This window comes from Tamandua tetradactyla, chromosome 9, assembly GCF_023851605.1.
Source record: "Tamandua tetradactyla isolate mTamTet1 chromosome 9, mTamTet1.pri, whole genome shotgun sequence".
Classification (NCBI taxonomy): domain Eukaryota; kingdom Metazoa; phylum Chordata; class Mammalia; order Pilosa; family Myrmecophagidae; genus Tamandua; species Tamandua tetradactyla.
In genome coordinates, this window is record NC_135335.1 from 101,421,625 (window position 1) to 101,438,041 (window position 16,417).

At 36.4% G+C, this 16,417-nt stretch overlaps 1 protein-coding gene across 1 annotated transcript in view; it reads right to left on the reverse strand.

Annotated features, from left to right (window-relative positions):
• The window catches only part of CDC20B (cell division cycle 20B), a 41,392-nt gene that overhangs the window by 17,396 nt on the left and 7,579 nt on the right, over positions 1-16,417 (reverse strand). Inside the window, 2 exon segments of the mRNA XM_077114917.1 lie at positions 4,487-4,603; positions 10,017-10,115. Of these exon segments, the coding sequence (XP_076971032.1) occupies positions 4,487-4,603; positions 10,017-10,115 (216 nt within the window).

Below are 16,417 nucleotides of genomic sequence, written 5' to 3' on the forward strand. Positions count from 1 at the left end.
TGGGGATAAATCCAGACCTTGCACTGTGGGATCAACAATTCCATCCTGACCAAAAGAGGGAAAAGAAATGTAATTAATAAAGTGTCAGTGGCAGAGAGAGTTCAAATAGTCAAGAGACTACTCTGGAGGTTGCTCTTACACAAGCTTCAATTAGATCTTGCTACCTATCATAACCTGCCAACCCCTAACCTGGACCATTCTAGCCAATCCTAAAGAACACCTAGGGCAATATATATAAGATTCCACAAGGGTTCCAGGCACTAGAGTAACTTTCCAGAAACCTATAATCTCCAGTTGGGTCCTTGGTCCAGATAAGTCCTGAAACCTAACCCAGCCTCTACAGAACATCAGTTAGTGTCATCTCCCTACCCCATATTAGTGACAGACCCTACCAATATGAAAAATTTAGAATTGCCATAGTCCAAACACCCTTAAAGAGAGGGAAGGAAAGATCAAAGGTGATGGTGGAGTTATACAGAGAAGATAAGATTTAAAAAATGAACATGAATATTGAATCATTAAATTGATATCTCTTTTAGTCTCCAGTATTTTAGAGCAGCTAGAAGTAAAAATCTAAAATTGTGAAATTGTAACCCATGTCAAGGTCTGAAATATGTTCTACAACTAATTGTGGTGCTGTGCTTGGAAATCTATAGCTTTTTGTATATGTGTTATTTTTCACAAAAAAAAAGAAGGAAAGAAGTCGATTGTAATGACAAAAAAAATTTTTTAAGCCCTCTAGCCTCCTATATTCTGGAGCAGCTAGAAGGAAAAATATTAGAGGATCATATGGTAGCCCATGACAAACTCTTGGATCTGCCCTGTAATTACTCGTTGAAGAGTGCTTTGAAAACTATTGCTCTTTTATTTCTTTGCTTTGTATATATGTTATACTATACAATAAAAAAAGTTAAAAAAGAAAAAGAAAAAAAGCTTGAAGTTGTGGAATCATAACCTATACCAAACTCTGAAATCTGGTCTACAACTTAATTGTTGCAATGTGCTTTGAAATTTATGGCTTTTTTTCATCTTTGTTATTTTTCACAAGAAAAAGAAAAGTCAATTGTCATGATAAAAAAAAAAAAGCACCCTTATCTTTTTCCTTCTAAGACAGAAATGCTTATTATCCTGATTGTATATCTCAGTACAAAGTATGAAGCATATCAGTTTCACCACAGTGGTTTAAGACCTACAACCCATTCCTCCCACAGATGACAACTATAAACTCTGTTTCACAAATATACAACAAATACCAGAGAACTCTGGAAAGAAAACAAAAGCAGAGCAAATAAATTGAGGAAAAGATTCAAAATTTGGAGAAGAATCTGCCCAGGGATGAGTGTCCTACTTTATTTCTCACAAAGCTTTTCCCAGAGAGTGGGCCCCAGTCATAAAACTGCATGTAAAACTCTGATGGAAAGCCCACCAATGTTCTGGTCAAAGGAACCAAGGAAAACAGCCTGAAGTGACCAAAGTGTGAGTAGATAGGCTAGGAGTGGAGAGAGCCAGAGAAAGAGATCCTTTAATTTTGTGTGTATGAACCCACACAGGTCTCAGGCTAACCCCTGAATCACATGAATGAAAAGAAGACTGAAATCAGTTTAGCAAAAGTGAAACAGCCATATAAGTCTTGGCCTAAACTCTGATCCACCCATATGAGGGACAGACCCAAACCAGCACAGTCAAGGCTTAAGAAATTATCTGAGATTTGAAACACCACCCTTAGAAGGCAAGACAGAACATAAGGTCTAAACCTTAAACAATCAACAAAACAATCAACATTCTCCAGAGTATTATAACAGGATCCACAATCTATACAACATAATATTTACAATATCTGGAACACAATAAAAAATTATTAATAATATGTAAAGGACCACAAAGATGTGACTCATTTGCAAGGGAAAGCATAATCAATCCATGAAAATCCCAGGATGACCTGGGTATTGGAATTATGAGACAAAGACTAGAAAGCAGTTGTGCCAGTTTTAATCTATTATGTACCCCAGAAAAGCCATGTCCTTTAATCCTCATTCATTATTGCTGGGTAGGATTATTTTTATTGTTTCCATGGAGATGTGACCTATCCAATTGTGGGTGGTAACTTTTGATTAGATGGCTTCAATGGAGATGCATTTCCACCCATTCAAGGTGGAGTTGCTTACTAGAGCCCTTTAAGAGGGAATCATTTTGGACAAAAGCTTTAGAACCAGCAAAGACCATGTAGCCAGAGACCTTTGGAGATGTATAAAGAAAATGCTCCCAGGGTAGTTGTTGAAGAGGCCTGGAGAGAAAGCTAGCAGACATCACCCTGTGCCTTTCCATCTGAGAGAGAAACCCCTTATGACATTAACCTTCTTGAGCCAAGGTATCTTTTCCTGAATGCCTTAGTTTGGACATTTTTATAGCTTTGCCTTAGTTTGGACATCTTCATGGCCTTAGAACTGTAAACTTGCAGCTTAATAAATTCCCCTTTTTAAAAGCCATTGCATTTCAGCAGCTTTTGCAAACTAAAACAGCAGCTATTTTCTCCACGAGGTAAAGAAAAACACACTTGAAATGAATGAAAAGATAGGAAATCTCAGTAGAGAAATAGAAAAATAGAATTTTTTATATATAAAGAAAATAGAAACTATAAAATAAAAATTCTAAATTAGAAATAGAAGCTCTAAAACAACGAAATGAAATTTTTAAACTGAAAAATACAGTAGCTAAAAAGTTCACTGATGAACTCAATAGCAATGAAAATCAACAAAGAAAAATGACAGAGGAAAAGACAAAGTAAACTTGAATACAGATCAACAGGAATTATCCAATATGAAGAACTAGAAAATAAACATTGACAAACATGAACAGAGTCTTGGGGACTTGTGGGATAATATCCAAAGATAAAACATAGGTGTAATTGGAGTCAAGGCTTAGAAATGGGAAGAAGATTTCAAATGATCGTGTAGTTATCACTAGAAGCTATGGAGGCCAGAAATCAGTGAAACCACATCAACATCTTACAGGTACTAAAAGGAAAAATCTTGCAATTCAAAATTCATTATCCAGCAAAAACAATCATAAAATGGAAGATGATAAATCTAAAAGAAGTCTGCCAACAGACTTGATCTGCAAGAAATGCTATAAAAAGCCCTTCAGACTGAAGGGAAATTATATCATGGGAAAATCTGGATCTTCAGAAATGAAGGGGAAGAAGCACCAGAATTGGTAAATATTTGGGTAAATATTAAAAGACTATTTTGACATCATAAGTTACTTAAAATTGGAATATATGTGGCTATTTTATAACAATGGTGGCTGTCTTTGTTTTCCAGCTGCTAAAACAAATACCATACAATGGGTTGGCATAAACAATGGAAATTTATTGGCTCAGGGTTTTGAGACTAGGAAAAGTCCAAAATTCAGACAGCAACATGATGCTTCTCCCCAAAGATTGTCGTGTCTTGTTGCTGACTGCCAGCAGTCCTGGATCTGTGGCCTTTCTGCCACATGGCAATGCCTTGCCGTGTGACCCTTTCCCCCAGGGTTCTACTGACTTATGGCTTCTTCCCCTCCTCATGGCTTTCTCCTTGTGCCCTTCTAAGGCCTCCAATAATAGGATTAAGACCCATCCTAACTCAGCTGGCCACACCTTAACTAAACATGGGTTCACACTCACAGGAGTAGGTTAAGATTAAGAACATACTCTGCACACTCTGCCTTGAATTTTCCTTTTATGTTTCTCCTGATCAACAACTCCCACAACAAATTTGAAATTCTTATGTGACTTTTGAACTTTTCCATAATCTACATCCACCTGTATACTAGTTCCCAATGAATCTTCTTCATTGTGACTAATTCTCACTTATTGTCAGCATCCTTCCTTTGCACAGGCTTTTAGCAACACCAGAAGTCTCTCTCTTCTCCCCTCAACCCCTCCAAGTCCTACCCATCATACAAGGCCCACTTGAGTCTGAATATCTCCATGGTCTTTCTGGACAACTCAAAGCTCACTGAGCTCTTTATAGTCCCTACAATTACACCAAAAATTCATGATTTATTTTCTACCTTGGCATGTTTGTGGCTACCTCATGTAGGTAGACTTGTTTCCCTATCAGGTAACAAACTCTACACTAGTAGATATTTCTTTTGTGTGCCCAGAACTCTCTAATGCAATTCTAGGCACATAAACAAATCTAATGTGGTAGTTGATGACATTTACCCATGCTAAATATAAGAATAGGCCTCCTTTAGTATAGTGCATTCTAATACAGTAAAGCAAAATGTACATTTCTCATGGCCCACCAATACCACCCATTTCTGAACATGTAAATTGCACAAGGGAAACCTGATTTTATTTTTCATTTTTGAATATTACAGCATTTGGATATGAGGCAGAAAGACCTTTATTTTCTTAGAATCAAATTTCAAGTTTATGCCAGAGTACAGGGCACATTTCATAATTTCTACTTTTCAATTCATGATCTAAACAATAGCTTACAGTAGTCATTTCTCAGGCCAGAAAGATGAATCTTCACTTCTGGGTGGAGTATGGAATAGTTTATATCATTGAACCTTTTCAGATGGAAGGATTCATCTTTGACTCCATCTCTGCAGCCTAGAAGAGGCAAACTAAAAACAGTTCTACACTCCTCTGCATTCCTGGAAACATGTTTTACTTTTGTAGGTATGAAGAGATAATGGGGTGAAAACGAAAATGGTCATCATGATAAAACTAAATTATGAAGAGAAAAGGAGGAAAGGGAAAAGGAAAATTTCAGTATTATTTAAACAAGAATATTAAAAACTTATTCAATGCTATTCTCTATTTTTAAAAAGACATGAATTGCAGATCTAAACCTAGGTGATAGATGTTGTGGAAAGCACAAACACTCTGTCATGCTTTGGGTATTTATTGTGTCATTTGTATGATTTTAAAACCCAAATGATTTTTGCATATGTTTTTCATATGTCTTATGTCCATCACCTCAACACTTATCTTAGAGATCTAAGCCCTAGTCTGGCTCCTTAATAAATATTTGTCGTTGACTTTGACTCTTTCTCACACTATCTCTGTACCAGAAAACACAGAGTTCCTACTTTGGTTAGTTTAAACCGTGACTATCTCAGGTCAGGATTATATCTTGTGTTTTAAGTTCTCATTAAAAAAAAAAAAAACCACTATATTCAAACCACATGCCATTGTCTTTTCATCTTTCCAACCACTCGCTTGTGATTAAACTGAGAATGACGTGAAGGACAGGAACTGAGCCCAGCCAGGTGGCCTGTGGTCTCTGATCAGAGAGCTTCTGGTAAAAACAAGAGACAGTCACAAGACTGTCAAGAAACTGGCTTGTTAACCATCAATTTCTGACTCAGTGTGCTATCTATGAAAACCTCCAGTTGTGGGCAGAATGCAAAGATGCTAGAAATACTGAGGTACAGATAACAAAGGATCAGTAAAAGTTTAAAAAGAAATTAAAATGGACCAGCCCCATTCCCTCCCAGCAGCTTTTAACTCTCTTTCAAATGATGATTTAATTGAAATATTTGAATACAAACAATCAAATAGTTGGGACTTCTGAAGAAGAACGATGGTTAACAATTTCAGCACTATTTCTGTAAGACTTTTTATCCTTTCTTCCTAATGCTAGCCATTTTATCAAGTCAGTGCTAGTTGCTCTAATTACAGGGATAAGGAAAGCTTGATGAAGTAATCAGAATATTCCAGCCTAAACTCTTCCAGTCAAAATAGTCTAGGGTCTAAGAATAATATAGGGACATTTTTTCTGTCTTGACAGGATATAGAATTTTTATTTTAAGTCAAATATTTAGTATCTTACAGAAACACAAATTTGTCGCTGGTTAGGTCAAAAGAAACCAGAAGGGCCAAAGCAATACATGATACCCAAATATTTTATTTTTCTTTAAAGAAAATATCATTCTAAGGAAAGGAATAAGAAAGGAATGAATAAGATTCACTCTTTCATCCCAACTGTACATTCCCATGTATTCCCAAAAGATACTCAGAAGGCCTGAAATTTTCAAGGTCATTTTCTTGCATATAACTATTTGTGTTCCCTTTTACTGCTAGAAAACAGAGACATGAAGAGAAAATGTGCACAAAGTTCTAAAAGGCAAAAGTCTGTATCCATTACTTGTACAATTTCTTTTAATTCATAAAATTATTACTAAAATTATATTAAATGGAAAAATATGAAGGGACATAAAAACAGAAGTGTAATTTGACGTTGAGGATTTCTCTCTCCTTGTTTACATTAAATCTGAGGCCCTTCCCGAAGCACCCCGTGAAATTATTACAGAGGGAAATGTAACTGGCAAGTTGCCTTGACATTTATGAAACAAACCACTATTCTCTCAACAAGTTCTCACACAGAATTCAAGCTGCTCATCAATTATTTTTCATGATTACAATTTCCTGAAAGACACAAAGACTTCCAAGACAGAAAAGAAGAGTTAGGAAAGAGGACCTGTGGGGCTTAGGGTAAAATTAACTTTGGGAGGTTGAAATACAATATGGAAGCAGGATTTATCTAGAAACTACCACAGGCAGTTATCTTCCCACTGCATAACTGCAGATCTGCCCCACATACTCCCGATAGGTACACCTCAAAGTCACAGGAGCTACTTGGAGAGTTTCATCCTTTAGCAGATACATATAAGGCAAGAAGAAATTATATTATAAACACAACACCTGGGTGAGATTTATCCCAGTGATTCACTTCTCGAAGATCAGTTCCTCGGATCATATAGGATCCATTTTAAACTTTAAATCCCCTTGAAATAACCAGTAACAGAGCAGATCCTTATAGAGACTCTCCCAGTGGTGTCTCCATCAGTCTTCCTGCCTCCAGCACCCTCCCCTTCAAGTCTTGCCTCAATACAGTCACCAGTGTTCTCTCTGAAACAGATTGGCAAGTTGCTGCAGAGGAATGGTTGCATAATAACTGAGGTGGCAGCAAATGACTTTTTTGGGAGACATGAAAAAATAAAAACAGAGAGTTGGGGAGTGGATAAAACAGTAGGAAAGACATCATGACAATTTTCTGCAAAGCGGATGAAGGATTGAGAACTGACTTGGAAGAGCATAAGAAACGACCCCGTAAGATCCCGCAGAGAATGACAGTGAAGAGAAGCAGGCTGATTTGATATGCAGACGCTCCACAGCGGGCCAGGGCTTGGACAGAGAAAGTTGAGAGTAAGACTGTCAAGTTCACACACACACACACACACACACCCTGTACAACCACAAATGCGTACACACATACGTGCACACACCAGAAGAGAGCAGAGATTTATTTCCTGGATAAATAAAAGAGGACAATCTCTTAACTCGAGAGGACCAGACACTGTGGAGAAAGGGTGATTGGCAAGCTAAAAACAGTGACTAAAGTGAAAATCTTCATTCCAAATTCAGTAGCCCTTTTCCCTAACACTATTTTCAGAACACCACCCATTTCAGAAAGGTTTTAACTCTAAAAGAGAGAAACTTAAACAAATGGGGGGAAAAGCAAAATCAAATCAGGAAAGATAATGCAGGGAGAATGGGCACAGTTCTTAAAACATATCAACTATCATCAGAAATAAAAGAAGATATAGAACTCTGAAATCTGTGCTGCAATTAATCGTTGTGCTGTGCATTGAAATTTATTGCTTTTTTGTATATATGTTATTTTTCACAAAGGAGAGAAAAGGGTCTATTGTGATGATGGAGGGTGTTTGTTCTTTCTGGCCTCCTGTGTTCTGGAGCAGCTGGAGGGGGATCTGGGGTGACAGTGTGGGGGCCCAGGGCAGGCTCTGGGATCCCTGCTGTGGCTGCTTGTTGAAGGGTGCTTTGGCAGCTATTGCTTTTTTCTTTCTCTGCTTTATGTATGGATTACATTGCACAACAGAAAAAGTTGAAGATAAAAAAAGAAGACATAACGATGAAGCATGAACAGGATGCCGGAAAAAAAAAAAACAAGAATAGAGTATAAGATATTGCTCTTAAAAAATTAAAACTAGGATAACCAAAATTAAAAATCTGACAGCATGGCTAGTTGACAAAGTTGAGGTCATCACTTATTAGGAAGATACAAAGAATAACAAACTGAAAAGTAGAGCATAAAAGATAAATGAGAAAATTAGACAGTGAATCTAGAAGGAACAAAACAATAGTTTCAGAAAGAGAGAACAAAGAAAAGTGAAGAAATTACCAAAGAATAATTCAAGCTTTCCAAAATCTAAAGGACATGAGTTTTCAGAATTGAAATGGTCCACTCAATGGAATTTCATTCACGATAAATGGGAATAAAAACTCAACAAACTTTATCAACATATGATTTGGGGACACTGATGATAAGAGATTTTTTTAAGGGGATCCAAGGAGAAAAAATAGGTGGCATACAAAATATAGGAAGTCAAAATAGCATTTCTCACCCTCAGAGTGGATGCTAGTATACAATAAAGTGATACCTTGAAATGTTGAATGAAAAGAGAATTTATAATCAGTCAAATTCTGAATCAGTTGTAAGAGTAGAATAAGGAGATTTTTCAGACCAGCAAACCCAGAAAGAGGACATCATAGCTGCCAGGAGATGGTGGATCTAACATAAGAAAACAGAAGTCCGAGGATTACAACTGTGCAACTGGTTAGGAGAATACCACGTTCAGCAGACTCTGGGAGAAAGGTCAACAAGGAAAACATGAAACTGATATGAGTGAGTACATGGGAAATGTTATTAATAGTTGTGTGACAAAATGTTAGGGCATTTAGGAAAAACATTAATATTTTCATAGATAGCTACACAAATGGAAAATAATAAGGCAACATTTATTTCTAGGGAAAACAAAGAGTTATACTAAAAAAGAGGCATGCAACTCAGCAGATGAACTCACTGCCGCCCCCCCCCCGCCCCCCCCCGCCACGTGGGACTTGACTCCCAGGAGTGTAAATCTCCCTGGCAACATATGACATGACTCCCTGGATTCGCCAGGACCCGGCATTGGGGGATGGAGAAAGCTTTCTTGACCAACAGGAGGAAGAGAGAAATAAGACAAAATAAAGTTTTGTCTGAGAGATTTCAAACATAGATATCCCTTTTAGTTTATGGTGTATTGGAGTGGCTTGGAGAGAAGTACCTGAAACTGTAGAGCTGTGTTCCAGTAGCCTTGATTCTTGAAGACAATTGTACACACATATAATGTTTACAATGTGACTGTGTGATTGTGAAAACCTTATGTCTGAGGCCCCTTTTATTCAGGGTATAGACAGATAAGTTAAAAAATATGAATAAAAAATAAGTAAATAATGCAGGGGATGAGAGTAAAATAAGTTGAGTAGATGGAAATACTAGTGGCCAATGAGAAGGAGGGGTAAGGGGTATGGTATGTATGAGTTTTTCCATTTTCTTTGTATTTCTTTTTCTGGAGTGATGCAAATGTTCTAAAAAATGATCCTGGTGATGAATACACAACTATGTGATGATACTGTGAGCCACTGATTATACACCATGTATATACACCATGATTATACACTCACTATATGTGAGTGAAGATTTGTCAATAAAGTATTTTTTTAAAAAGAGGCATAATCATAGTAAAATACTTTGATAGCAGTGAATAAAAGCTGTATGGTAATAAAATATAAATATTTTCCAAGGAAAAAAACATGTTATATAATCATAACAAGAGCTGAAGGAGGTGAATGAGATGGAAGGAGAGCTAAGTTCTTATCTACTGTGCTAAAAAAACAGTAAAATTGCAGGAAACAGCAGTTTACAAATATTATTTAGAAAATAGATGGATATACTAGGAAAAATAACTGGAAGGCTAAGTGTAGTTGCCCCTAGAAAACAGGGCTTGGGGTGGGGATGGTTAGGACAGAGGAGAATTATCTAAATATTACAATTATGTTGATTTTTTCTGAAATATATAAAAATTAATATATTTTAAGATAAGGAAGAAATAAAGCCATCAGGGAGAGTGGAGAGTAGGAGAGTAAGACAAACAAAAAATCTTTGCCTGGATACCTTTCCAAACACATTGGGATTTCTCACAGAGCTGCATTTTTCCTTGATCCTGATGAATCTCCTTCTGGATTAAAAATAGCTGGTATAGGCATTCCTGCAAACAAACAAATGCACATAAAGAGAAATAGAACATATGTGTAATATATTAGAAAAATAAATGTACATCTCAGATGTGATACATAATTTAGAGATACAAGTGATAATTCTCTTGGCAGTTCAAATATTCCATATCATCAAAACCAACACCAAAATAATTGGTATTGTTTATTAACCAACCACTGAGTAACCAATACAATGCTAAGAGTTACATTATTTCTTTTTGTTTGTTTGTTTTTTAACTTTTTTATTAATTAAAAAAAATTAACAAACAAATCATTTAGAAATCATTCCATTCTACATATATAATCAGTAATTCTTAATATCATCACATAGATGCATATTCATCATTTCCTAGTACATTTGCATCGATTTAGAAAAAGAAATAAAAAGACAACGGAAAAAGAAATAAAATGATAATAGAGAAAAAAAACTACACGTACCATACCCCTTACCCCTTTCTTTCATTTACACCTATTTCAAACTGAATTTATTTTAACATTTGTTCCCCTATTATTTATTTTTATTCCATATGTTCTACTCTTCTGCTGATATAGTAGCTAAAAGGAGCATCAGACATAAGGTTTTCACATTCACAGAGTCTCATTGTGAAAGCTATATCGTTGTTCAATCATCATCAAGAAACATGGCTACTGGAACACAGCACTACATTTTCAGGCAATTCCCTCCAGCCTCTCCACTACATCTTGAACAACAAGGTGATATCTACTTAATGCATAAGAATAACCTCCAGGATAACCTCTCGACTCTGTTTGGAATCTCTCAGCCATTGACACTTTGCCCCATTTTACTCTTCCCCCTTTTGGTCGAGAAGGTTCTCTCAGTCTCTTGATGTTAATTCTCAGCTCATTCTAGGGTTTTTCTCAGTCCTTTGATGCTGAGTCTCAGCTCATTCCAGGATCTTTGTCCCATGTTGCCAGGAAGGTCCACACCCCTGGGAGTCATGTCCCATGCAGGGAGGGGAGGGTGGTGAGACTGCTCATCATATTGGCTGGAGAGAGAGGCCACATCTGAGCAACAAAAGAGGCTCTCTTGGGGGTGACTCTTAGGCCTAAATTTTAAGTAGACTTGACCTATCTTTTGTGGGGTTAAGTTTCATGTGAACAAACCCCAAGACTGGAGGCTCAGCCTATAGCTTTGTTTATCCACACTGCTTGTGAGCATATCAAGAATTCAACTTGGGGAAGTTGAATTTCTCCCCACTCTCACCGTTCCCCAAAGGGGGCTTGCAAATACTTTTCCAGTCACTGATCAAATCATTCTGGGATTCATCGGGGGATCCCTTTGGACAAACCAACAAAATCTCATGTGCTACCTGAGATTCCAAGTACTTATGACATTCAATCAAACTATCTACATGAGTTATATTAGGAAATGCTCTAGTCAAAATCTAAATTTTGTAACAAATAAATATTTTTTGCTTTAGTCTCACACATAAGGTGACATTTTAAAGTATTAGTTATCATCTATTTTCAGCACCCTGCAATAATGACAATCCTTTGTTCTTCCTCATGCCAAAACATTTTCAAAATTTGTACATTGTACATTTCACTATTATTATATACTCTAGGCATTCCTAGATTACACCATCTCGATCTTTAACATCTATCTTTCTTTCTGATTTCATTTATGTCCCCAGCCCTCCTCCCTCTATCATTTTCACATGCAGCTTCATTCAGTGTTTTAACAAAATTACATTACAGTTAGTTAGTATTGTGCTGTCCATTTCTGAGTTTTTGTATCCAGTCCTGTTGCACAGTCTGTATCCCTTCAGCTCCAATTACCCACTATCTTACCCTATTTCTGTCTCCTGATGGTCTCTATTACCAACAACATATTCCAAGATTATTCACTGATGTCGGTTCATATCAGTGAGACCATACAGTATTTGTCCTTTAGTTTTTGGCTAGTCTCACTCAGAATAATGTTCTCTAGGTCCATCCATGTTATTACATGCTTCATAAGTTTATTCTGTCTCAGAGCTGCATAATATTCCATCGTATGTATATACCACACTTTGTTTAGCCACTCATCTGTTGATGGACATTTTGGCTGTTTCCATCTCCTTGCAATTGTAAACAATGCTACTATAAACATTGGTGTGCAAATGTCCATTTATGTCTTTGCCCTTAAGTCCTATGAGTAGATAACTAGCAATGGTATTGCTGGGTCATATGGCAATTCTATATTCAGCTTTTTGAGGAACTGCCAAACTGCCTTCCACAGTGGTTGCACCATTTGACATTCCCACCAACAGTGAATAAGTGTGCCTCTTTCTCCACATCCTCTCCAGCACTTGTCATTTTCTGTTTTGTTGATAATGGCCATTCTGGTGGGTGTGAGATGATATCTCATTGTGGTTTTGATTTGCATTTCTCTAATGACCAGGGACATTGAGCATCTCTTCACGTGCCTTTTGGCCATTTCTATTTCCTCTTCTGGGAAGTGTCTGTTCAAGTCTTTTTCCCATTTTGTAATTGGATTGGCTGTCTTTTTGTTATTGAGTTGAACAATCTCTTTATAAATTCTGGATACTAGACCTTTATCTGATATGTACTTTCCAAATATTGTCTTCCATTGTGTAGGCTGTCTTTTTACTTTCTTGATGAAGTTCTTTGATGCACAAAAGTGTTTAATTTTGAGGAGCTCCCATTTATTTATTTCTTTCTTCAGTGCTCTTGCTTTCGGTGTAAGGTCCATAAAACCGCCTCCGATTATAAGATTCACAAGATATCTCCCTACATTTTCCTCTAACTGTTTTATGGTCTTAGACCTAATGTTTAAATCTTTGATCCATTTTGAGTTAACTTTTGTATAGGGTGTGAGATACAGGTCCTCTTTCATACTTTTGCATATGGATATCCAGTTCTCTAGGCACCATTTATTGAAGAGACTGTTCTGTCCCAGGTGAGTTGGCTTGACTGCCTTATCAAAGATCAAATGTCCATAGATGAGAGGGTCTGTATCTGAGCACTCTATTCTATTCCATTGGTCAATATATCTATCTTTATGCCAGTACCATGCTGTTTTGACCACTGTAGCTTCATAATATGCCTTAAAGTCAGGCAGTGTGAGACCTCCAGCTTCATTTTTTTTCCTCAAGATACTTTTAGAAATTCAGGGCACCCTGCCCTTCCAGATAAATTTGCTTATTGGTTTTTCTATTTCTGAAAAATAAGTTGTTGGGATTTTGATTGGTATTGAGTTGAATTTGTAAATCAATTTAGGTAGAATTGACATCTTAACTATATTTAGTCTTCCAATCCATGAACATGGTATGCTCTTCCATCTATTTAGGTCTTCTGTGATTTCTTTTAACAGTTTCTTATAGTTTTCTTTGTATAGGTTTTTTGTCTCTTTAGTTAAATTTATTTCTAAGTATTTTATTCTTTTAGTTGCAATTGTAAATGGAATTCGTTTCTTGATTTCCCCCTCAGCTTGTTCATTGCTAGTGTATAGAAACACTACAGATTTTTGAATGTTGATCTTGCAACCTGCCACTTTGCTGTACTCATTTATTAGCTCTAGTAGTTTTACTGTGGATTTTTCAGGGTTTTCGACGTATAGTATCATATCACCTGCAAACAGTGATAGTTTTACTTCTTCCTTTCCGATTTTGATGCCTTGTATTTCCTTTTCTTGCCTAATTGCTCTGGCTAGAACTTCCAACACAATGTTGAATAACAGTGGTGATAGTGGACATCCTTGTCTTGTTCCTGATCTTAGGGGAAAGTTTTCAATTTTTCCCCATTGAGGATGATATTAGCTGTGGGTTTTTCATGTATTCCCTTTATCATTTTAAGGAAGTTCCCTTGTATTCCTATCCTTTGAAGTGTTTTCAACAGGAAAGGATGTTGAATCTTGTCAAATGCCTTCTCTGCATCAATTGAGATGATCATGTGATTTTTCTGCTTTGATTTGTTGATATGGTGTATTACATTAATTGATTTTCTTATGTTGAACCATCCTTGCATACATGGGATGAATCCTACTTGGTCATGATGTATAATTCTTTTAATGTGTTGTTGGATTCAATTTGCTAGAATTTTGTTGAGGATTTTTGCATCTATATTCATTAGACAGATTGGTCTGTAGTTTTCTCTTTTTTTTTTGTAATATCTTTGCCTGGTTTTGGTATGAGGGTGATGTTGGCTTCATAGAATGAATTAGGTAGCTTTCCCTCCACTTCAATTTTTTTGAAGAGTTTGAGCAGGGTTGGTACTAATTCTTTCTGGACTGTTTGGTAGAATTCACATGTGAAGCCTTTTGAACCTGGACTTTTCTTTTTGGGAAGCTTTTGAATGACTGATTCAATTTCTTTACTTGTGATTGGTTTGTTGAGGTCATCTATTTCTTCTTGAGTCAAAGTTGGTTATTCATGCCTTTCTAGGAAGTTGTCCATTTCATCTACATTGTTGTATTTATTAGCATAAAGTTGTTCATAATATCCTGTTCTTACCTCCTTTATTTCTGTGAGGTCAGTGGTTATGTCTCCTCTTCCATTTCTGATCTTATTTATATGAGCCCTCTCTCTTCTTCTTTTTGTCAATCTTTCTAAGGACCCATCAATCTTATTGATTTTCTCATAGAACCAACTTCTGGTCTTATTGATTTTTCTCTATTGTTTTCATGTTCTCAATTTCATTTATTTCTGCTCTAATCTTTGTTATTTCTTTCCTTTTGCTTGCTTTGAGGTTAGTTTGCTGTTCTTTCTCCAGTTCTTCCAAGTGGACAGTTAATTCCCGAATTTTTGCCCTTTCTTCTTTTTTGATATAGGAATTTAGGGCAATAAATTTCCCTCATAGCACTGCCTTTGCTGCATCCCATAAGTTTTGATATGTTGTGTTTTCATTTTCATTCACCTCGAGATATTTACTAATTTCTCTTGTAATTTCTTCCTTGACCCACTGGTTGTTTAAGAGTGTGTTGTTGAGCTTCCACATATTTGTGAATTTTCTGGCACTCTGCCTATTATTGATTTCCAACTTCATTCCTTTATGATCCGAGAAAGTGTTGTGTATGATTTCAATCTTTTTAAATTTGTTGAGACTTGCTTTGTGACCCAGCATATGGTCTATCTTTGAGAATGATCCATGAGCACTTGAGAAAAAGGTGTATCCTGCTGTTGTGGGGTGTAATGTCCTATAAATGTCTGTTAAGTCTAGCTCATTTATTGTAATATTCAAATTCTCTGTTTCTTTATTGATCCTCTGTCTAGATGTTCTGTCCATTGATGAGAGTGGTGAATTAAAGTATTCGACTATTATGGTAGATGTGTCTATTTCCCTTTTCAGTGTTTGCAGTGTTTGCCTCACGTATTTTGGGGCATTCTGGCTTGGTGCATAAATATTTATGATTGTTATATATTCTTGCTGAATTGTTCCTTTTATTAGTAGATAGTATCCTTCTTTGTCTCTTTTAACTGTTTTACATTTGAAGTCTAATCTGTTGGATATTAGTATAGCTACTCCTGCTCTTTTCTGGTTGTTATTTGCATGAAATATCTTTTCCCAACCTTTCACTTTCAACCTACATTTATCTTTGGGTCTAAGATGTGTTTCCTGTAGACAGCATATAGAAGGATCCTGTTTTTAATCCATTCTGCCAGTAAATGTCTTTTGATTGGGGAGTTCAGTCCATTAACATTTAGTGTTATTACTGTTTGGGTAGTACTTTCCTCTACCATTTTGCCTTTTGTATTTTATATATCATATCTAATTTTCCTTCTTTCTACACTCTTCTCCACACCTCTCTCTTCTGTCTTTTCATATCTGTCTCTAGTGCTCCCTTTAGTATTTCTTTCAGAGCTGGTCTCTTGGTCACAAATTCTCTCAATGACTTTTTGTCTGAAAATGTTTTAATTTTCCCCCCATTTTTGAAGGACAATTTTGTTGGATATAGAATTCTTGGTTGGCAGTTTTTCCCTTTTAGTAATTTAAATATATCATCCCACTGTCTTCTTGCCTCCATGGTTTCTGCTGAGAAATCTACACATAGTCTTATTGGGTTTCCCTTGTATGTGATGGATTGCTTTTCTCTTGCTGCTTTCAAGATCCTCTCTTTCTCTTTGACCTCTTACATTCTAACTAGTAAGTGTCTTGGAGAACGTCTATTTGGATCTATTCTCTTTGGGGTGTGCTGCACTTCTTGGATCTGAAATTTTAGGTCTTTCATAAGAGTTGGGAAATTTTCAGTGATAATTTCTTCCATTAGTTTTTCTCCTTCTTTTCCCTTCTCTTCTCCTTCTGGGACACCCACCACACATATATTTGTGCACTTCATAT